At 36.4% G+C, this 24114-nt stretch overlaps 1 protein-coding gene across 5 annotated transcripts in view; it reads left to right on the plus strand.

Annotated features, from left to right (window-relative positions):
- The window catches only part of EMCN (endomucin), a 105872-nt gene that overhangs the window by 69992 nt on the left and 11766 nt on the right, over positions 1-24114 (plus strand). For all 5 annotated transcript variants that reach the window (XM_017511355.2, XM_017511353.2, XM_017511352.2 and 2 more), the window contains 5 exons: positions 14058-14150; positions 14379-14432; positions 16214-16309; positions 20441-20465; positions 21624-21685. In XM_017511355.2, the coding sequence (XP_017366844.1) occupies positions 14058-14150; positions 14379-14432; positions 16214-16309; positions 20441-20465; positions 21624-21685 (330 nt within the window). The remainder of the gene's footprint in view (positions 1-14057; positions 14151-14378; positions 14433-16213; positions 16310-20440; positions 20466-21623; positions 21686-24114) is intronic.

The raw sequence follows: 24114 nt of genomic DNA on the forward strand, positions 1-24114 counted from the left end.
AGACGCAAGTCTCGTTTAAAAAAAAAAAAAAAAAAAAAATGCCGAGAATTGGATAATCTAGAGTAAACAGATAAATTGCTTTGAAAACGCAGTAAAACAAACAAACAAACAAACAACCTACCAGGACTGACTCAGGAAGAAATAGAAAGCCTGAACAACAGACCAATAACAAATAAAGAGATTGAAGAAGTAATCAAAAAAACTTCCCCAAAAGAAAAGCCCAGAGACAGCTAGTTTTATGGCTGAATTCTACCGAACCAATTAGAGAATTAATACCAAAACTCCTTAAACTCTTTTTAAAAATAGAGGTAGAATGAATAGTTCCAAACACATTTTATAAGGTCTGCATCCTCTTGATACCTAAGCCAGATAAAGATATTACAAGAAAAATGCAGACCAATCTGTCTGATGAACATAGATGCAAAAATCCTCAGTAAAATATTGAGGATTAAACTAAACCCAACAACATAACAAACTAAATCCAAAAGCATACCAAGAGAATTACATATTGTGACCAAGTGGGATTTATTTCTGACATGCAATTCTAGTTTAACGTATACAAATCAATCAATGTAACACATCACATTAACAGAATGAAAGATAACCACACAATGATCTTAATTAATACAGAAAAAGCATTTGACAAAGTCCAACATCCGTTCTTGATTTTGTAAAATCTGGCAACAGTTTAGACATAAAAGGAAAGTTTCTCAATATAATTTAAAAAATTTATGAAAAACACACTGCTACAATTATTATCAATTGAGAAAAATTAAAAGCTTTTCCACTCAGATTCAGTACTGGATAAGGATGCCCAGTTTTTTCACTTCTGTTCAACATAGTACCAGAAGTACTAGCAAGAGCAATCATACAAGAAAAGGAAATAAAAGGCATCAAAATCAAAAAGAAAAAATATCTCTACTTGCAGATGACAAAATCTTATATGCAAAAACTCCAATGATTCCACAAAGAAACTGTTAGAACTAATAAATGAATTTAGTAAAGTTGCAAAATGTAAAATTGATATACAAAAGTCAGTAGCATTTGATATACAAATAACAATCTAACTGAAAAGAAATCAATTTCATTTATAATAGCATAAAAAATTACTGATGCTTTCTGACTTACAGTGGGGTTACATTCTGATAAACCCATCATAAATTGAAAATATTTAGGTCAAAAATGCATTCAATACCCTGATAAACCCATATTAAAGTTGAAAAATTGTTGAGTCAAACCATTGCAAGTACAGATGCTCCTCAACTTACAATGGGGTTATATATTAAACCCCATTGTAAAGTCCTTAGAAATAAATTTAACCAAAAAAGTGAAACATCTGTATACTTAAAAATAGAAAACATTGATAAAAGAAATTGAAAGAGACAGAAATAAATGGAAAGATATTCTGTACCCAGGAATCAGAAAAATTAATATTGTTAAAATATTAAAAAGCAATATATAGATTCAACACAATCCTTGCTAAAATCCCAAGTTTATTCTTCACAGAAATATAAAACAATTTCAAAGATATGTATGAAAACATGAATGACCCCAAATAGCCAAAACAATTCTGAAAATAAAAAAACAAAGTTGGAAGCATCACATTTTCTGAGTTAAAATTATATTACAAATCCATAATAATCAAAACAATATGGTGCTGACATAAAAAAAGACAAATCCAAATGTGTGTTGTCAACTAATTCTTTACAAAGACACCCACAGCACACAACAGGTATATGCTAGTTTTTTCACTAAATGGTGCTGGGGAAACTGGATTTTTACATGCAAAAGAATAAAATTGGACACTTATTTTAAACTATGCACAGAAATCAACTGAAAATGGATAAAAGACTGAAAGGTAAGATCAGAAACTATAAAACTCCTAGAAGACACCATAGGGGAAAATCTGCTGGGCACTGGCTTCAGCAATTATGTTTTTTGGATATCAGACCAAAAGCTCAAGCCACAAAATCAAAAAATCAGGACTACAAGAGACTAAAAAGATTATGATGGCAAAGGAAATAATCAGCAAAATAAAATAGCACACTACAAATTGGGAAAAAAATATTTGCAAACCATATACCTGATAAGGGGTTAAGATGCAAATGTAGAAAAACAAATAGCATGATTATAAAATGGGCAAAGGGCCAGGCATGGTTGCTTACACCTGTAATCCCATCACTTTTGAGGCCAAGGATCATGAGGTCAGCAGTTTGAGAACAGCTTGGCCAGCATGGTGAAACCCTATCTCTACTAAAAATACAAAAAATTAGCCAGGCATAGTGGCACTCACTTGTAATCCCAGCTACTCGAGAAGGTGAGGCAGGAGAATTGCTTGAATCCAGGAGGCAAAGGTTATAGTGGGCTGACATCGTGCCACTGCACTCCAGCCTGGTGACAGAGTGAGACTCTATCTCCAAAAAAAAAAGAAAAAACAAATTGGGAAAAAGACCCTGAATAGACATTTTGTGAAAGAAGACATGAAAATTGCCATCACGTGTATGGAAAGGTGGTCAACATCATTAATTATCAGGGAAATGCAAATAAAAACCACTATGTGATACCACCTCACACCCATTAGAGTGGTTATTATCAAAAAGTCAAAAGATAAATGTTGGCAAGGGTGTGAAGACAAAGGAACTCTTTTTTTTTCCTCCAACTTTTATTTTAAGTTCCAGAGTATATGTGCAGGATGTGCAGATTTGCAGGTTTGTTACATAGGTAAACGTGTGCCATGGTGGTTTGCTGCATAGATCATCCCATCACCGAGGTATTAAGGCCAGCATCCATTCACTACTCCTGATGCTCTCCGTTCCCCTCACTACCACTCCCACCACTGACAGGCCCCAGTATGTGTTGTTCCTCCACCACCATATGTCCATGTGCTCTTATGGTTCAGCTTCCACTTATAAGTGAGAACATACACTGTTTGGTTTTCTGTTTCTGCATTAGTTTGCTGAGGATAATGGCTTTCAACTCCATCCATGTCCCTGCAGAGGACATGATCTCATTCCTTTTTATGACTACTAGTATTCCATGGTGCCGATGTACCAGATTTTCTTTATCCAGTCTGTCATTGATGGACATTGGGTTAATTCCATGTCTTTGCTACTGAGTGGAGTGCTTTGATGAACATATGCATGCATGTAACTTTATAAAAGATGATTTATATTCCTTTGGGTATCTTTTTTGGTTTCTTATGAATTTGAAAATAGTTTTTTTTTTTCTAATTCTTTGAAGAATGTCAATAGTAGTTTACTGGGAATAGCATTGAATCTATAAATTTCTTTGGGCAGTGTGGCCATCTTCACAATATTGATTCTTCCTATTGATGAGCATGGTATGTTTTTCTATTTGTGTCTTCTCTGATTTCCTTGAGGGGTGGTTTGTAGTTCTTTTCAAAGAGGTCCTTTGCTTCCCTTGTTAGCTGTATTCCTAGGTATTTTATTCTCTTTGTAGCAATTGTGAATATGAGTTCATTCATGATTTGGCTCTCTGCTTGCCTGTTGTTGGTGTACAGGAATACTAGCAATCTTTGCACATTGATTTTGTATCCCAAGGCTTTGCTGAAGTTGATGATTAGCTTAAGATGCTTTGGGGCTGAGATGATGGAGTTTTCTAGATAGAGGATCATGCCGTCAGCAAACAACGATAATATGACTTCCTCTCTTCCTATTTGAATATACTTTATTTCTTTCTCTTGCCTGATTGCCCTGGCCAGAACTTCCAATACATGTTGAATAGGAGTGATAAGAGAGGTCATCTGTGTCTTGTGATGGTTTTCAAGGGGAACGCTTCCAGATTTTGCCCATTAAGTATGATATTGACTGTAGGTTTGTCATATATAGCTCTTATTATTTTGAGATATGTTCTTTCAACACCTAGTTTATTTAGAGTTTTTAACATAAAGGGATTTTGAATTTTATTGAAGGTCCTTTCTGCATCTGTTGAGACAATCATGTGGTTTTTGTCTTTAGTTTTGTTTATGTGATGAATTTCATTTATTAATTTGTTTATGTTGAACCAACCTTGCAACCTGGGGATGAAGCCAACTTGATCATGGTGGATAAGCTTTTTGATGTACTGCTGGGTTCAATTTGCCAGTATCTTATTGAGGAATTTTTGGCATTGATATTCATCAGAGATATTGGCCTGAGGTTTTATTTTTTGGTTGTGTCTCTGCCAGGGTTTGGTGTCAGGATAATGCTTGCCTCATAAAATGAGTTAGGGAGGATTTCCTCCTTTTCAGTTGTTTAAAATAGTTTCAGTAGAAATGGTGTTATCTCTTCTTTGTACCTCTGGTAGAATTCAGCTGTAAATCCATCTGGTCCCTAGCTTCCTTTTGCTTTGTAGGCTATTTATTACTGCCTCAATTTCAGAACTCATTTTTGGTCTATTCAGGGATTCAGTCTCTTCCTGGTTCAGTCTTAGGAGGGTGTGTGTCCAGGAATTTATCCATTTCTTCTAGATTTTGTAGCTTATGTACACAGAGCTGTTTATAGTATTCTCTGATGGTTATATGTATTTCTGTGGGGTCAGTGGTGACATCTCCTTTATCATTTCTGATTTTGTCTATTTGATTCTTCTCTCTTTTCTTCTTTATTAATCTAGATAGTGGTATATCTATTTTATTATTTTTTTTCAGAAACCCAGCTCTTGGATTCATTCATTTATTGAAGGGTTTTTTGAGTCTCCTTCAGTTCTGCTCTGATCTTGGTTATTTTTTGTTTTCTGCCAGTTTGAGGGTTTGTTTGATTTTGGAACTCTAGTTCTTTTAGTTGTGACGTTAGGTTGTTGATTCAAGATCTTTCCAGCTTTTATCAACCAGCGGAACTCTTGTACACTGTTGATAGAAATGCATACTGGTGCAGCCATTACAGAAAATAATACGGAGAATGAATTTGGCTGGGTGCAGTGGCTCATGCCTGTAATCCTAGCACTTTGGAGGCCGAAGCAGGTGATCACTTGAGGTCAGCAGTTAGAGACAAGCCTGGCCAACATGGTGAAACCTCATCTCTACTAGAAATACAAAACTTAGTCAGACATGGTGTATGTGCCTGTAATCCCAGCTACTCAAGAGGCTCAGGCAGGAGAATCACCTGAACCCGGGAGGTGGTGGTTGCAGTGAGCAGAGATGGTGCCACTGCATTCCAGCCTGGGCAACAGAGTAAGACTCTTTCTTAAAAAAAAAAAAATAGTATGGAGATTTTGAAAGAAATTAAAACTAGAACTACCAAATGATCCAGCAATCCCTTTTCTGGGCATATACCCAGAGGATATGAAATCACCACCATATAAGGGTATGTGCACTCCCATTTTCATGACAGCCAAGATATAGAAACAACCCAAATGCCTGTTAATGGATAAATGGATAGAGAATAATATTCCATATTCAGTGAAATATTTAGTCCTAAAAAATAATGAGACTTGCCATTTGCCAAAACATGGATGAACATGGAGGACATTATGCTAAGTGAAATAAGCTAGACACAGAAATAATATGTATAATCTCACTTACATGTGAAATCTAAAAAAAAATTTCAAATATACAGAGATGTAGAACAAAGCAGCAGTTACAGGGACAGACAGGAAATGGGAAGATGTAGATTAGAGGATTCAAAGTTAGCAGCTCTGTGGATTAAAGTGTAGGAGTCTGTTGTACAACATAAGGGCTTTGCTAACACAATTGTACTGTGTTTGGGATTCATGCTAAATGAGTAGATTTTAATGCTTTTGTCACAAAAACAACTAAAATGTATAATTATGTAAGATGATCAATGTGTTCATTTCTTGCACTATAGTAATTTTTACTATCTCCATAGTATCATGTTGTATATTTTAAATATATACAAAAATGTATTTTAAAATTATTTGATTTTAAAAATAAGAGATAGAAGATAATTATACTTATGTAGAAATGATCAATTGATCAATCAAGGTCTAAGAACATTTTCATTAAATCACTCATTTCATTAAGTAGCGCATAGGTAATATGTAGTGGAAAGCTGCGTTTAACGATGCTTAACATGAGAAAATTATGCTCAATATTTAAAGTATATGGGAAAATCAAACTGCAACTGCCCACTGTAACATATCTGGTAAGGCCCCAAATTTGGTGTGAACCTAGGCTGACTATACAGAATGGTATATTTAAACAACTACCACTTACCAAGGCTTTTAAAAAATATTCATCCTGTTCCTATTATGTGTACACTAGCTAAAAGAGGAATGATACATGGAGTCTGCCATTAGCAGTTACTAAGGACACCAGTCAATATTATACATAACTATAATAATTCTATTAGTCATGTAGGTATAAAGTAATATGTCATGGGTGAACTTCAGATAATCTTATGTAAGATCAAAGGATAGAGTATTTTTTTTCCTTTAGCTGTGGTTGTGGTATCCATTGAGTGAAAAAAAAAAAACAGTTTTTAAAAGATAAGAAAGGGTTCATGAAAGAATTGACCACTTGGCAGCCAGATTATTCTGGCTACTCATTTTTCTAGCTCTAAGTTCAGACCTAATGAGGAAATTAAAAGACCTACTGAAAAGTGATGAAAGACTGTTATTCCCTAAAGATAAATGCAAACATTTCATAGCCATTACAACAATTTTAAGCAATGACAGAATTCACTTTCTATTGGCCTTATCATTTTCATACAGATAGGGAGAGCTAATAACTTGTCCTTGAAAATGAACCGTTTGATGTCATTGATAAGAGACCTCAGCCCTGAGCAAAATGGACCATTGTACCTCACTGAATTGAGCAAGGAATAAACCATTAGCACTTAATTTTCTGGGGAAAACAACTGTATTAGGGTTCTGCAGATAAACAGAACCAATAGGATGTGCACAGAGAGTGAGAACGGGGTGGGGGAATAGATGGGGTTGGGGAGAGAGGTATTGTAAGAATTGGCTCATGTAATAATAGAGGCTGACAGGTCTCAAGACTGAGGACAGCAAATGGAGTAGTTCCAGCCTGAGTCCAAAGGCGTGAGAACCAGGATGGCTGATGGCATAATTTCCAGTCTAAAAGTTAGCAGCCTCAAGCCCCAAGAAGAGCCATAATTTCAGTTTGCATCCCAAGTCAGGGAAAGACCAATGTCATCAGTCAGGGAGGGCGATCTGCTTTGCCCAGTCTACCAACTCAAATGTTAGCCTTATCCAAAAGCACCCTAGCAGATACACTCAGAACAATGCTTGACCAAACATCCGGGCACCCTGTGGCCCATTCAATATAACACATAAAATTAATCATCACAATATTTCCACAGCAACCAGTGTATCTGGAAAGATCGTATCACACATATCTTTTTTCACTTTCCTTAACTGTGTTTCAGAGTCTCAGTTGCATTGTGGTCATTAAATTTGATAGAAAAACAAAGACAGAACAGATATTATAAGCCCCACCAAACCTGACCCCTGGCCTTTGGAAAAGAGGATGCTCCATCCTGTCTGAGCATATTCACTGTGCTCAACACTCTTATTTCTGAGAATTTGGGTACTGACCTCTAGAAACTTATATAAAATGAAACATGAATTATTCTATACAGGGGGTAGTTTATCTGAGCTTTCTAACTTTGAATGACAGAATCCTGATATTGTTGTTTAGTTAGGATCCACTCAAGCCAGAAATATACCTCTAGCAGAGTAATAACTACAGGTTTTTTTTTTTAACTTGTAATTTTAGGATGTTTAGAAAATTAATTGAGAAGAAAAGAATTAAATTATGGAATGAGAAATAGATCAATGTATATGTGGGAGTGTCTGGTATAAACTTCTCCTTAGAAAATTGTGTAGATTCTGGGTATGGCTAAGTGGATTCTTACCTAGTTCAGAGATCTGCTGAATCTCAAAGTGTGCTCTGCCCTGTTCTTGCACCACCCAGGCCTGCACTGAAAAGTCATAAAAACTCACAGTCTTCACTGATGAGCTGCCCAGCAATCACTTTAGGAACCAGCACATTTCCTGGTATTGCTGAAGGGTTATGGTTCTCCAATGAACTCTACAACAGGCTTTATTTACTATATTAGGAATAATTCTCCCTGTCTCCTTGTGTCTGTCCTCATGGTCTGGTTTGATCTGTTGAAGGAAGGTGTTCAGTTTGTTTTGACGAGAAAAATACCTTCTTAGCTGAGGCCTAAATTGAAAATAGATTTATGTGTGTGTGTGTATATATATATATATATATATAATCTTTTTTTTGAGACAGAGTCTTGCTCTGTAGCCAAGGCCAGAGTGCAGTGGCATGATCTTGGCTCACTGCAACCTCTGCCTCCTGGGTCCCAATTCAAGCAATTGGGATTTAGCCCACCAAGTAGCTGGGATTACAGGAACACACCACCATGTCCAGCTAATCTTTGTATTTTTAGTAGAGATGTGGTTTAATTCTGCCTTAGCCCCCCAAGTAGCTGGGATTACAGGAAGCACAACCATGCCCAGCTAATCTTTGTATTTTTAGTAGAGATGTGGTTTCACACCTCCCCTACTACTGCATGTTTCACATCTATCAATGTTGTGATATACTTCGCACCTCCCCTACTAAAATGTGAGCTCCTTAAATGCAAGAGCTATCTCTCATACTCTGTTATATTTTCTGCAACATTTAGTAATGGACCTAGAGTAGGTCTCTATTTTTTTTGTTGTTGAATGAATGAGAAAAAATAATAATATCATGATTTTAAATATGTGCCAATCTCAATATTAAGATTAAAAAGATAATCTGATAAATTCACTTCATCTTTCATAGTAGTCAATTCTGTTGCCAAAAAGTTTGTTTATCCATTCAGTAAATAGTGATGGACCCTACTTCCAGACACTGTTATAACATTTGGGAAATATCAGTGAGCAAATAAAGATCCTTGCCCTAGAGGATCTTATATTCTAGTAGGAAGATAAGCTATACTCAATAAAATAATAATTAATTAGATTGTATAGTAAGTTAAAGAGTGTAAGTGCTCTGAGAAAGAGAAAATGTACAGCAATAGAGGAGAAAGGGATCACAAGCACTGGAGAGGTGGAAAAGGGTTTGCAAGATTAAAAAATGTGGCCAAGGTAAGTCTCCCGGAAAAGGGTTGAGTAAATACTGTACAAGAAGGAAGTGAGCCACACAATATGAGGAGGAAGAACATCCAGGCAGAGTTAGAACTTGAGGAGAGGCCTAGCATGTTTAAGGGACGGCCTTAAGTAATTGGATAGAAATGAGACAGGGGATTTTCCAGACAGATTATCTAGGGTTTTGTGGGTTATCACACGGACTTCGGCTTTTTTTCTAAGTGGAATGGTGAATCACTGGGGGCTTTGAGCAGCAGGATTACATGAGCTGACTCATGCTTTATAACTCAGACAGCTGAAGAGACACTGTCAACTGAAAAAAAGATACATTATCTAGGAGAGAGAATATGGCAGCTTTAACCAGGGTGATCACAGAGTAGATGGATTTATTTTGGAGATGAAGCCAATAAATATTCCTGATGATTGCATGTGGAAGAAAATAGAGAGAGATGAATCAAAAATAGGTCTTTGGCCTGAGCAATTCAAAAGAATGTCTGCTCTAAACTAGGATGGGAAGGCTTCAGATAGCCTGGAAGTTAAAGTATGGACATGTTGAGTTCAAATATTACTTGCTAAGTAAGTGTCTGGATTTACAAATCTGGAGTTTAAAAAAAGACCTGGGATGGATGTATAAGTTGGGGAATCAGTGACATTGATGTATTTAAGCCTTAAAATTGAATGAAATCTCCAAATAAATAAGGGTCATTAGAGATGAGGACCGAAGACTAAACCCTGGGGGTCATTCCAAGATTGTAATTTAGAAAGAAGAAGAGGGGCCAGGTGTGGTGGCTCATGCCTATAATCCCAGCTCTTTGAGAGGCCAAGGTGGGAAAATCACTTGAGGCCAGGAGTTTGAGGCCATCCTGAGAAACACAGCAAGATCCATCTCTATGAAAAAATAAGAAAATTACCTGGGCATGGTGGTACACACCTGTGGTCCAATCTACTCAGGAGGCTGAAGCTGGAGGATCATTTGAGCCCAGTAAGTGACGGCTGCAGGGAGCTGTGATTGCACGACTGCAATTCAGCCTGAAATTGACAGCAATATCCTGAAACTGACAGTAAGATCCTGTCTCAATAAAAAAAGAAAAATTAAAAACATTTTTTAAAAAAAGAAGAAAAGGAACAACCAACCAATGAGACCAAAAAGAAAAAGAAACTCAATAGAGTCTGCTCTCTTTGTAGTCACATAAAGAAAATGTGATAAGCAGGAGAAAAAGATTTGTGTCAAAAGTGGAAAAGTTATTTTTTCTTAAATGGGACATAAATAATCTATCAAACTGCAATTAGAGACCAGTTCCAAAGTGCTGCAGTTACAGGTGTGAGCCACCAAGATTTCTTTTAACTAAAAAAATTTTGGAAGTGAAACTCACAGAATAAAGGGTTGCGTCCTAGTAATTTCAGGGATTTTTTTTACCCATAGATAGTCCCTTCAGAGCTTCACTCTGAGAATAACTCAAAATCACTACACACTCTAATTCTTAGGAGGGAACGTTGGTCATATAGTGGGCCTGAGGTTGGAGTAAGAAGGGGCATCTCTTATGACCACATGAAGAGGAGAAGGAGTAATTTTCCACAGGAAGAGTTAGGCTTCCCAAAAAAGAGGAAAATAAAAGTGTTAGACAAACAGGTATTTCCCTTAAGAACCAGTGCCCAAGTCTTCCATGTCCAGTTTAAAGTTCCTGAGGCTTCATATCTGCTCCCAATAGGAAGTGGCCTTTTAAATACTTGCCAGGGAGACTGCTTTAATCTGAATCTTCAGAGAAGCAGAGTTCAAGATGCAATTAAAAGTACAAGGATTTTATTAGGAGAAAATGCCTGTGTGAGAAAAAATGCCTGTGAGGAGACAAGGACAGTCTGGAAGAGCTACCGGACTACAATACACATCTGACCATAGTGATGGGGGGAGAGAGCAGAGATCCTGAGCAGAAGCACCTGGGTGGCCATGCATTCTAGAGGAGGCTCAGGAAGACCATCAGGGAATCCTGCAGCCCACATTTCTCCCAGGAACAAGCCAGGAACCTGCCAATGAGTGGCAGGTCCACTCATTGGCTGGGAGCAGCCTTAGAGAGACATGGTACCAGTGCAAACAAAGAGATGAGTTTCAGAGGAAACGTGGGTAACTTTGGTCACTTACACTCTCTATAATTTGAGTTCTATGAGGAGCATTATTACAGCAACCACAGGTATCTTGGGATATTGATAGGTCTTCTGTCTTTAAAACTCTCAATGATTTATTAAGTAATTGGTCTACAGTGAGGTCCAAATATGTACCAATGTCAGATGCTGATGGGGCAAATTTGGATATACATTATTAGAACAGACTTGACTCTGAGGGTCTCTGCCTCATCAGCTTGCTCCAAGTTCTGATCTGAAGTTTCCAGACTGGACTTAAATCCTGAAACAACATAGCCACAAATTCAATAATCATAACAATCACCAAAAGTCAGGGTCTAAGAACAAACGTATGTCATTTAAGAGCACCATATTCTACTCCAGTTTCTCCAGTTCCTCTATTTGGTGACTAGAGCAAAGAAGCATCTGAAAACACAGACATGAAGTCCATATATTTTCACCCATAGAATTTTTGAGAAAATTAGACAAACTGAACTTGCTTGGGACATTCAACTCTCTAGGGGCATCTTCGTAATATAATAGTAGAACATTATTATTATATATAATATATACATATTAATATTACATACCCTTCTAAGCAGTTTATTTTTACTCATATAATTTTCACAATACTATGATGTATAACTATTATAATTTTCATGTATATATGTGGAAACTCAAGCACAAAGGGGTGAAGAAACTTGCCCAAGATTCCACAGGGGTAAGTGCTAGAGTCAGATTTGAACCCAGCTGCCCTGTCTTAAGAATCATGCTCTTGCCCACTCTGCTATATCTCTCCAACACTTCCTCTGGCAATGCTATTCTGTTAGTAATGTAGGATAACACGGTCTCAACGAAAACTGTGTAGATCATCAGCTCTGAGCATGTCATGGATTCCCTATCTTAGTCACAGAAAGAATAACATTAGGCTCACATTTTGTGGATTCAGCCAAGTACCATAATTTCAGCAATATGATCATGCTGGAAAACAGAGCTCTCAAACTGTGGGTTAATTCCCATGATTGGGTCATGACCAGTAATTGTGTGTGTGTGTGTGGTATGGAGTGTGTGTGTGTGTGGTATGGACTGTGTGTGTGTGTGTGTATGTGTGTGTGTGTGCTGGATTCAGAAATAATTTCTCAACTGAAGTTTACAGTTTAAAGAAAAACAAAACAAATGTTTAAAGCATTTGTTCAAGGAGCCACCAAATCCTTCCACTTTGAGGAGTTCACATGTTGGCCTATCTATGAGTCATTATGGTAACCATTGGCACTGGGCAATCAACACATTTGAAGCAGGGGAGCTGGGAGTTTCTTCTGAACCAGACAGATTACAGTCAGCCCTGAGGCTGCCATTTAGCCTGTCTAAGAGAAGGTAATGTGGTAGGATAATTAACCCTTGGGAAATCCCAAGAGGATTAACATCATTGGTTATTTAATTAGCCACCGTATTCTCCACCAAGACAACTGAAAGAGCATTCATCCTCACTAAACTACTTAACACTGGAAAAGGCAGCTGAAAGTACCAAGGTTTCAGCTAGTTCCCACTCTTTCATTTAATATTCCCTTTCTGCCTGCTTAGTGTGCTAGCCTGACATTTTTCTTTGTTCTTATGGGCATAAATCTAGCTTCCACCCACAGATCTCTTGCATGGCAAGAACGGTACAGACTCTAAACATTATTCTTCACCCACAGATGTCAAAAATGCATGAGCATGCAGTGCGTGCTGGAATGTGGGTGGTGAAGAAGGAATGAGCCAAGGCAGTCATAGAAATATCAGTTTCTTTGGTGCAATTATACATGGCCTCAATATGCCCAAGGAACCGTATCATAAGAGCTGCCTCTTAGTTCAGCCAAGCGGTCAGCTACATTTGACTCCACACCCCCTGTGGCCAGAGCTCCATGTGGGGTGGGGTGACAAGCATGACCCTCACACTCTAGGAACTTGCAATTCAGTGAAGCGACAAGGCAAACAGGCATAATTTAAATAGAGCACTTCATACTGCAAGGGAAAGAGAATGAAATTTCAAAAAATATTCTAAGTACAAATTATACTTCATCCCAAATTCACAAGAAAAAATGGTTTCAACTTATATAATACTTAATTATTTATATTCCTTTAAACTTATTGACAGCTATGGATTTTGAGTAGTCGATTTTTACATATAATTTTTGTTTCAGTCCTTCTGTTTGAAGATGGCAAATGCTAACTAAACAAACAAATAACAATAACAATAAATTTTTAATTTCTATTTGCCTTGGAAGGAAAGAACATGGACACTAGTGGAAAACCAGCCAAGCAGAAGTTACTGTAGAAAAGGCACATAATAAAACCAGCTGCTGAACTTTAGGGATGAAAATGAAGGAGTCTTCTTTGATTTTTCCTCAGTTCTTGTAGCCAAAGCCTCAACTGCAATTTTTATCTCTTCATTCACTGATAAATACTATAAAATCTGAAGTCCTATGCAGTTATGATCATTTTAACTATGTGTGATAGAAAAATGACACTATCACCCAAAGTTATAATAATAATATAAAATAATATCTGAAATTTGAAAAACGCTTTTACATAGATTCACATTCCACAAGGATCTTATACAGTAGGTTATATAGGCTGTAACCTATGCTAAAAGACTTGCTCAAGTTTTCTTGGCCAGTTCTGAAGATCTAAAACTGATAACTCAGGCTTTGTGAGTCTAAATTTAATCATCTTTCCAGGAGGAGTATATGAACTTATAGTTTATTGTTGTGATTGTATGTATCCTGTTATTCAACATTAATAGTTTTCACAGATCTCCAGAAAGGCAAACTGTTTGAATCTGCAAAAAAATCTCATATGAAGGCTTAATACCAGAGTCTGATTCTGGATTTGTAATTTTCCTGCAGGTAGCACTCTACAACCAGATGCGTCACCTTCTAAAACTGGTACATCACACTCGATGCCAGCTACAATTCCAGAAAGCACTTTACAGTCTCAAGGTATGATGTCTTTGTGCCTAGGTGGAAATCAGCTCTACTTGATCCTTTCTCACCAAGGAAACCCTACCAATCTTGACTCACAAAATAAAGCTCCTTCAAAATGAGACTGGATCTTTCGCACTTGCAGCGTCATACCTACAAATCATGGCTGCTTCCTTAAATGAGGGTGGAGGGAGGACTGCAGGGATTGGCACAAAAGTAACTGTTTTTTCTTTCTTAAAATAATAGGCACTGAGAATGGAAAAAATTCAAGTGCTTCAGCAGCCAGCCCGTCTTATTCCAGTGAGTAACAGCAATATCTTCATTCATGGCAGTAGATAGGCAGAATGTTTTAATGTGACTGGTAAAGGGAAGGAATTAGATTATGGGAAGCCTTTACTCAACTTTACTGAGCCTGCAATCCCACTGCAATCCTATCTAACTGCTGCCTGCTCTGAAAATTTCCCAGAAATGAGTCTGGTCTTAATGACCAAACAACAACACAAAAAAGATGGGTGGGGCGAAGCACACTTTGGCAAATTTTTTCTTAGCTTAGTATTTAGCAATTACCATCAAGGGCCAAGGATGATTTGATGGGACTATTACAGATAAGTCAAAGTGCATAGGTAGAGGTCCCCATAAAAGTGAATTATTCCCAAGTTATAAGGCTGTATACCTTGAATATATTTCATTTTTGTCAAGTAAATAATTAAAATTATAAAGTAAATTATACCAAAAAGTGAATTGTTTGCTTTCATAGAACTTTATCTTAACATTTAAAATAGCCTGTAGGAAATGTTCCATTTTAACTAAAACATATATAGGTCATATAACATTTATGTGTGTGCTAAGACTGAATACAGAATGTTAAATAATTTCCTTAGTAATTAAGAATAAAAAGAATAGATTCAAAACTATTAGTATAAAAGGCTCTCTTAAGTTTGGGTAAACCCATTCCATTAAATAAGTCATCATAGAAATTACTGACCTGCTGATTCACGGCATCTTCATTTTGGAAGGCAATATGATTTCACTTAAGAGCTATTAGGAAATTAGCAGAACTTACTTAAAACAAATATTTGTCTTTGTTTTGTAAATAGAAGTGTAAACCATCCTACAGATGAATTTAGAGAATAATTCTTACCCCTGATAAATATATAAGGAGTATGTATGCAAGCAAATATGTTAAACTAATATCATCTTAATGTCCTTTAGTTGTATGTCTACGACAGCTGTCTGGATTTTATCACTGTACTTTTAACCTTGGAAATGACCATCAGAAAAGAAGGAAAGAAGGAAGGAGGGAGGGAGAGAGGAAGGAAGGAAAGAGAGAGGGAGGGAGGAAGGGAGGAGGGAGGTAGGGGGGAAGGAAGGGAAGGAGGGAGGGAGAGAAGGAGAAAAGGAAGGAAGGAAGGAAGAAAGGAAGGAAGGAAGGAAGGGAGGGAGGGAGGGAGGGAGGAAGGAAATACTCTTCCTCTTAATACAAGCATAAAAAACTCACCCTAAGTTACTGCAGCAGCATCACTCCCCCAAACAGACACACATACACATATCTCTCTTGAATCATGTTTATTTTTAAGAATCATCTTCACTGTGATATCTACTTATTTTATGCCTTTTCTAGTTTTAAGATACTATTATAGAAAGAAATTTGTGTTTTAGAAAGCCAGCATTAGGACTAGAGCAATCCCAATTGGGTTATATATATTTTCCCAGTAACTTCATTATAAAGTACTAAAAAATGTAATGAGTGAATGTGGTTTTAATTATAATCTAGAGTACATCTTCTGCTTCTCCAGTCTTTCATCTCCCCACTTCTTCAGTCTCCAGGAAGATGGGGGCACTCTCTCTTAAGGTTGGAATTTTGTTTCAGAAGGGTAACAAGACTGACATCAAGTGGTTACGTCAAAAATGACAACTAGAGCAAAACCCTGAATCAGATAAATCTTTGCCTAAAATATAGTGTTTTTAATAGAATGATGTTTAAAGAAGAAAGGAAGCACTCATGCTTTTGCTCACTTACTGAACTATCTCTGTGAAATGCAGTAGCCACTCTAATTGACAATGTCTCCAATTCTTTTTAGGTATTATTTTGCCAGTGGTTATTGCTTTGATTGTAATAACACTTTCAGTATTTGTTTTGGTGGGTTTGTACCGAGTGTGCTGGAAGTCAGACCCAGGTAGGTAACAGTGTTTTGTTTTGTTTTCCTGAAAGAAGAAAGAATATATGCTTAGCTTAAACTTGATTTTAAATTCTTAAAGGGAGAGAAGAGTTATAGAGAGGAATGAAATGTCATTATTTCCTGATCACAGAAATGAAGGACGAAGAACACAGACACCCACTCAATGCTAGTGAATTGCAGAGTGGGGATTAACTACTATTCGTAGATATTATCAAATGTGGGCAAATTATTTTTAATAAAATAGCCCAAATTTTGTGGGTGGTCAGGGGAATATAGAGTAAAGAGGGCATAAAAATGACATACTTTGTCTATGGTAAAGATCAACTCCATTTCTATGTAACAGAGAATAAAGAGAGGGATTGCTAAGAATTCAGGACAGGGATCTATAATCTTAAAAGTTCTATGACTAATTTTCCTTCTTGGAGACACACCCAATGAAAAGTATCTTCCATGACTGTGTTATATTTTTTATTCTTTTTAAAAATATACTTTCTATTTTAGAATAGATTTAAAGTTACAGGAAAGTTCCAAAGACAGTACAGGCAGTCACCATGCCTAGTTTCCCTTATTCCTTTATTAGGATCTGATGCTATGTTTGTCACAATTAATGAACTAATACTGATAAATTATTGTTAGCTAAATTCTGATTTCTTTTAGTCTTTATTCAGACATTTTTCTGTTCCAGGAAGTTTGGCTTTTCTGTAGTCAACCTTCACCTAAATACCCCTTCAACTCCCATGGCTCAGCTGTCACATTACCTTAATTGCAAACTGTCTTTCTATTTCACAACCCTGCCCTGGTTCTATAATGTAATATCATTATCCATGCCCTCAACCATACTATTCCTTCTGAAATATCCAACATGCCTCTTACCTTTCATAACACACCTAATCTCCAACTTACCCATTAGGACTCAACTCAAACACAAATTTACTGTGTTTTATAACACGCCACTTCTTCAAGCAAAATGAATTGTCCCTTTAATTGTAATACTACAGATTTGGATTATGTTATTTATCATACCATAGTATAGTTACTTACTTCTCCATGTGCCTACCCTCCACTGAAAGTCAGGCCACCTCTCCAAGTCAAAGTCACACATTGTTTATGTTGCAGACCCTTACTATATGCATATTGAGTCACATTTTTAAATGTACAGTAAATAGAATTATCTTTTGTCACTTTAATTTTAAATATGTTCACTAAAAAAATCTCTACCTAAGTCTCGTAAACTGTTAAAAGGTAAAAAGCAATTATTTTTATATGTTGTATAGGCTGTATTATTCTTTGTTTACCTCATGGACAATGTGCTCCCAGGACACTAATGAATGCTATCCGTAAAGTCACCTACTGACCACACATTGCAGGGACAGTTGTAATATGATCGTGACAGTACTAGGAGAAGCTAGGAGACCAAAGCAGCAGAGCTCATTTTAGATCTTGATGAAAAGTAAAAACAAATCGATGCCTTTTCCTTTGGGAATCAGTGAATAAACTTCTTACTGTCTGAAATATGCCTCCTTGTTCAGTTTTCAGAAGGGAAACAGCATTTTTATAAATCAGTTTAATTTCTGTAAGTTTCTGAGCTTCCAATCCTGTCTTTTATGGAAATCAGCTAATCCAAATTGAAGCCTGTGGTGTTGCATGTATAGAATAGGTAAAAAAATTAATGTGCTAAATTTATTTGTAAAAATATGCTATACTAAAAATTTACTTTGTATAGGAAGATTTAAGAATACGTTATTTGAAAAGTTGACATTTTCTATTTAAGAGGCCTCTATGGATGTGTAAAATTCCTACCACTGTGGATAGTTATTCTGAAGACATGAGTATTTTAAAGTCAAGTTTGGCAATTGTACAATTAGTCAAATCTTTTTGGTGATTGTCAACTATGTTTCTCAGACAGAATTTATAGCACTGTTATCATTAAATTAGGACCATTAAATACCTGCAGTTAATCACTCTTCAAGCATGTGAGTGAGACTATCTAGCTCAGGAAATTAGTAAACCCATTCTGCTCTTTGGAAGACAACATGAATCAGAGATTTCAGTATGAAATTAAGCTTATTTGCACAAGATTGGCAGTGGAATGAGCTATAACCAAATAAGAATGGCCTATATGCAGAAAGTAGTCTGTTGGCTTGCATCTATCTGCTAATGAGACTATTGCTATGGTTTCTTAGGGAAAAAAGTATTAAAACAGCATATAAAAATGTGAATACATTTTGCTGGAGAGGATGTGAAGAAAAGGGAAATCTTGTACATAGTGGGTGGAAATGTAAATTAATACAACCACTATTGAGAGCAGCCTGGAGGTTCCCCAAAAAACTGAAAATAAAGCTACTATACGATCCAGCAATCCCACTGCTAGGTATACACGCCTAACAAAGGAAATCACTATATAGAAGAAATACCTGCATCCCAATGTTTGTTGCAGCACTGTTCACAATAGCCAAGATTTGAAAGCAACCTAAGTGTCCATCAACAGATTAATAGATAAAGAAAATGTGGTACTTACACACAGTGATGTACCATTCAACCATGAAAAATAATGAGATCCTGTCATTTGCAGCAACGTGGATGAAACTGGATGTCATTATGTTAAGTGAAATAAGTCAGGCAAAGAAAGTCAAACTCTGCATGTTCTTATTGCTGGAAGCTAAAAAATCAAAACAAGTGAATCCATAGAGCTAGAGTTAGACAGTAAGAGGATGACTACTGGAAGTTGGGAAGGGTAATGGAGGGGAAGTGGAGATGGTTAATGGGTACAAAAATATATAAAGTATGGATAAAACCTAGTATTTGATAGCACAACAGGGTGACTATAGTCGCTAATAAACTTATTGGTACATTTTGAAACAATGAATATAACTGGACTGTTTGTAACACAAAGGATGCTTCAGGGGACGGATACACCATTTCCATGATGTGATTATTACGTATTGCATGCCTGTATCAAAATCTCTCTTAAACCCCATAAATATCTACACCTACTATATAACCACAAAAATTATAATTTTTTAAAAAATCAACTCATTTTAAAACAGGGCTATTAGCATCACAGGTGATGTTGTATATGACACATAACAATCAAAAAATGCTATGATGGAGCAAAGATGAGGTTAGGTCTAATTGATGAGCAGCATATGGTGCCATGGGTTCAATCCTAGGGATCAAAGTTATGATGGGATATCTTAGCCAAGATGACAGAAATAGAAGCAGCCAAAATATTAGTGGAGGTTAAGGTCTTTATAAAACAAGGATAGCCAAAGCCAGGAGAATTATATTCAAAGGGTATATTCAATGACAAGATTTAGATTAGATATGAGAGGAAATCTAAGAAACAGAAGCTGAGTAGCAATGGAATAAAACCAGAGCAAAGGAGCACAGCAAAGGGGACCTTATGCAATCACATCAGACAGCTGGCCTGATTGGCCATAGATTAATGCAAGATTTGATCACCAACATCCACTCTAGAGAGGCCATGCCTTGTGCAGAATGAATCATACTGAGTTCCCTCTCTAAACCCCAGGTGTTTTCTATCAGACAGTTGTGAAACAGCCTGGCAAAGAGTAGAAAACATAAGTTGCAGTTAGTAGCCTCTGTGACATTTTGCAGGGCTCTTTTGAGAGGCTGAATCATTAGGTTTAAGATGCAATTAGAAATAGTATCGACATTGTAGCTCACCACGAACACAGTGATTTGTGTCCCCGGAAAGAACAATGTATAAAGGAAAGTCAAAAAATTCAATTCTCTGGTATAAAAACTTCAATACTTTTAATAGAATTGTTTCAGAGATACTGAAATAAACAGACATTTTCTGTTGTCCATGAGATTGTGCAATAATGAACAACAATTCCACATAGGGATATGAAACTACAAAATCAAGATTAGTCCAGAACTAAGTTTAGTGGAGTTGATCTAATTAGGATTATCCCATGAATGCCAGGATAAATGTTAACAATACCAGAGGAAATGGCTTGCCAGGGGGGAAATTTAAAGATTTTTAAATGGCTTAAAAACATCTCTGCATAGAAAAGAATGGGCAGCAGGTGAGGGAGTTGGGGGGCTCAGATTTTTGGTAGCCAACTTCTTTGCAACTCTAATACCAACTCCCTTTTCTCCTAGGCACAGCAGAAAATGGAAATGATCAGTAAGTAAGCCCATAGCGTCTTTTTCCCAGACCCTACCATTTACATAGTGAAAATTATTGTTACTCTACTCATACTTTTTTGGATTATTTTCTAAAGTCTAGAAGCACTACATATTGGCTTTGGCTATTTGTCAGAGCTGTCTACATTTAACAGAGAAATTCCAAATGTATGATCATGCTTAATCTTAATGTGGTAAATTGGGAGATAAAAATATGAAATGGAAAAGTAGAAGATGAATATAATTATGAGGGCAAATAGCATAGAAAAAATACCTAGAATTTTGAAATAGTTTTCTCAGTGAAATTTTTAATATGTTTATCACAGGGAAAATTGTGCCTCTGCCTTGAGCCGGTTCTCAGTGCCTTTAAAGTAGATGGTGATTCTACTTTGACTTAATTAATGAACAAAGCAGATTTTAGCAATCCAGGCAACTCTAACAACCAAGGTGCTGCAAAGAGTCATGATGAATTGTTTTTCATCTCAAAACAAATTCTGTTTTCCTTGTTGACGTGAATTTGTGGTCTACTTTTATATACGCATTTTTATGTTTCACAAGGTTGTAAACTTTAGAAATAATAATGCTATATTAAAACTTATATGACTTAATGTAGAGACTCCTAAGATATCCAAAGGAAGGAATTAGGGTTTGAAACTCTTTTGGGTAGGTGAGAACTCTTGATTAAAATAGGCAGTTCAGATACTGTACTACAGTATCTTAGGACTTCATGAAAAGAAATACCTCCAGATTTCAGTATAAGCCCAAAAGGTTTGGAAACATTTCTATGTCTTTCTCTCTATAATTCAGAATTGGAGACATGTCCAATATGGACCTTGTGACAAGTGTTTCACACAACTCATACTAATTTTTAATTTATCTGACAATCACCACTATAACAGAGTGGCAGGGATTTATTGGATTGATTCCAGAAAAAGTAAAAATTGCTAAAAAGTATATGTGTATTTGCATATAAAAACAAAGTTTTTCCATGGAAATATATATATATATGTGTGTTCATGTATATCTTCATCATTCTGTTTGTGTCACAGTACTTTCAATGTGTCACAATGTGTCACAGTACTTTCATTGTGTCACAGTACTTTCAAACATATAATGCTGATTACTGTGGTGCTAATTTAACATTTTCTGTTTCAAATAGACCTCAGTCCGATAAAGAGAGTGTGAAGCTTCTCACTGTTAAGACTATTTCTCATGAATCTGGTAAGTTTCCAGGCAGTTGATTATATGAAAATTTGTTATTTTAGAATCTAACTATAACCTTGGATTTTGTTCATGTGAAACATAACCAAAAAGCCTAACTTCTTTAGAAATAGTCAATTACTGTCAATAAATGTAAAATTCTCCTATGAAGGAAAGAAAAGTCTTACCATTTTGATAAGATTATTGGACTATGTGGCCTTTAGAGGTTGCTTTCCACAGATGTGTGGATGTATAGAGGGCTAGAGGCATTTCCTATTCTGCAGGAGTGGCAGAAAGAACACAAAATTTGTTTAAAAGCTTTTAAGTTACTGCTGTTGTTTTGTTTCTTTTTTGGTAATGGCTATGTAGTCACATATGGTCAAAAGGGCAAAAAATTTGGTCATCAGTTAAAATGTAAATCATGTTTTATATCATTTATATAAATATAATTGAGCTTCTCCATAAAGGTAAAATATAATATTCTATTGATATAATGTGATTTTTCCCCAGTTTCTTAGGTATATTCATTTGATTGGAATTATAAAAGTCTCTCAAAATATAGATAGGATTTGTGTCAAGAACAATGAAAAATGTGATGCCAGATAGCTTTCCAAAATTAAAAGGCACAGATTTTTCTTTGTTTTGAGTAGATTAGACAAACCATTTATATCAAAAAGCAAATCAATTAAAAGCAATTATTAATTTTATAAAATAATCTGGCTGGGCACAGTGATTCACACCTATAATCCCAGCACTTAGGGAGGCCAAGGCAGGCAATTGCCTGTGGTCAGGAGTTTGAGACCAGCCTGGCCAACATGTTGAAACCCTGTCTCTACTTAAAAATACAAAAAATTACCTAGGCATGGTGGCACATGCCTGTAACCTCAGCTGCACAGGAGGCTGAGGCTGGAGAAACCCTGGAACCTGGGAGGCGGAGGCTGCAGTGAGCTGAGATCATTCCACTGCACTCCAGCCTGGGTGACAGAGCAAGACTCAACCAAAAAAAAAATCTATGTGGCTCTAATTTAAATATCATGTTAGATTAATACATTTACAATATCCAAGTCCTCAATTGAATATTAGGGATAAGCTATATTATAAAATTTCTGGTGGCTAAAAATAATTTTATAAATCAGAAAGCTATAAATATTGTCTCAAATCAAGAGCCCGCTATCACAAGCTAAATGTGGTCTCAATTTCATGTAGAAATTTAAACTAGAACAAATTACAACAGGCTGACAGAAGAGTTGAAGAGCAAGAACATCTGAAGCCTGCATAAGAATGCTGAAACCCCTCACATGAGCTGTCTTCTTTTAGGAGAGATCTCCTTTGCTCTTGTATCTCTTCCACTCTTTAATATAAACCTTTCCTTTATTTCCATACTATCCTTTCTCTCAGGAGGAACTATCTGAAATGAGCAAAGGAGTAAAATTTACCCATAGAGTAGTTAGAAGATACACACAACTTTCTCCTATAAGAAACCAGTCTTAAACAATAGCCAGGCCTATTCTACCAGGTCAGGGAAAAGGGCAAAAACATTGGTCAAGCAGGCTAAATGTGAACCAGTCCTGAGTAAGCACATGAGAGACCCTAAGCATGACTACACCATTTATTAAGAAAAATCCTCAGAACCTGCCTATGGCTTGCAAAGCAGGCATCACACACACTCCAAACACTCTGCAGTCTCCTTGGCTCTCCAATTGGTGAGTTAGGGTGCTAAACACATCTGGAAGTGCTCTGTGTAGAAGCTCCTGGTTCTCCTTATGAGGTGGGCACTGGGATCAGAACCACCTGTAGTTTTCTACCACCCATTTCTGCCACAGAAACGGGAAAACTGACCCTAGAATCAAGACTTCCAGCAGGGGTAAAACCCCAGAGAACCTTGTGTTTCTTGGTTGCAAATTTAATAGCAACTCTTCTTTAGAGACTAGGGAAAAATTCCTTGTAGGCTGTCTCCCACTGTCATAGTGACCATAGCAGTAAGTGCAATAGACCATAGCAGGCTTGTTAAATAGACCCTTAGCCAATCTGGCTTCCTTTTCTTCAAAAATAACTTGTCAGGCCACAGGTCTAAGGGGGAGATATTATCATGAAAATAATAAGATATAATCTCGGGTACTTTTATTTCTGCTAACTTCGATTTAGAAATTATATTACTTTTAGCAAAATAACCTCTCAATGGTCAACCCAGATGATTACCATGAAAAATATTTGGTGATATGGAAACATTGAAATTGACGATTCAGAGTAGACTTCAGTAGTCCAGAAGTTATCACCTAAAATACAATGTCATCCAAATGCTCCTTGTACTACCACAGTTTTTATTAAAGTCTATCATTAACAGAACTTGGTGGCTTCCCAAACATTACCAAACAAATCTCTTCCCACTGCCTTTCAAGATTTATTCAGATATCTGTTTTTGTAATAACATGCCCATTATACTCAAGAGA

Source organism: Cebus imitator, unplaced genomic scaffold, assembly GCF_001604975.1.
Source record: "Cebus imitator isolate Cc_AM_T3 unplaced genomic scaffold, Cebus_imitator-1.0 Scaffold447, whole genome shotgun sequence".
In the NCBI taxonomy this organism is placed as follows: Eukaryota; Metazoa; Chordata; class Mammalia; order Primates; family Cebidae; genus Cebus; species Cebus imitator.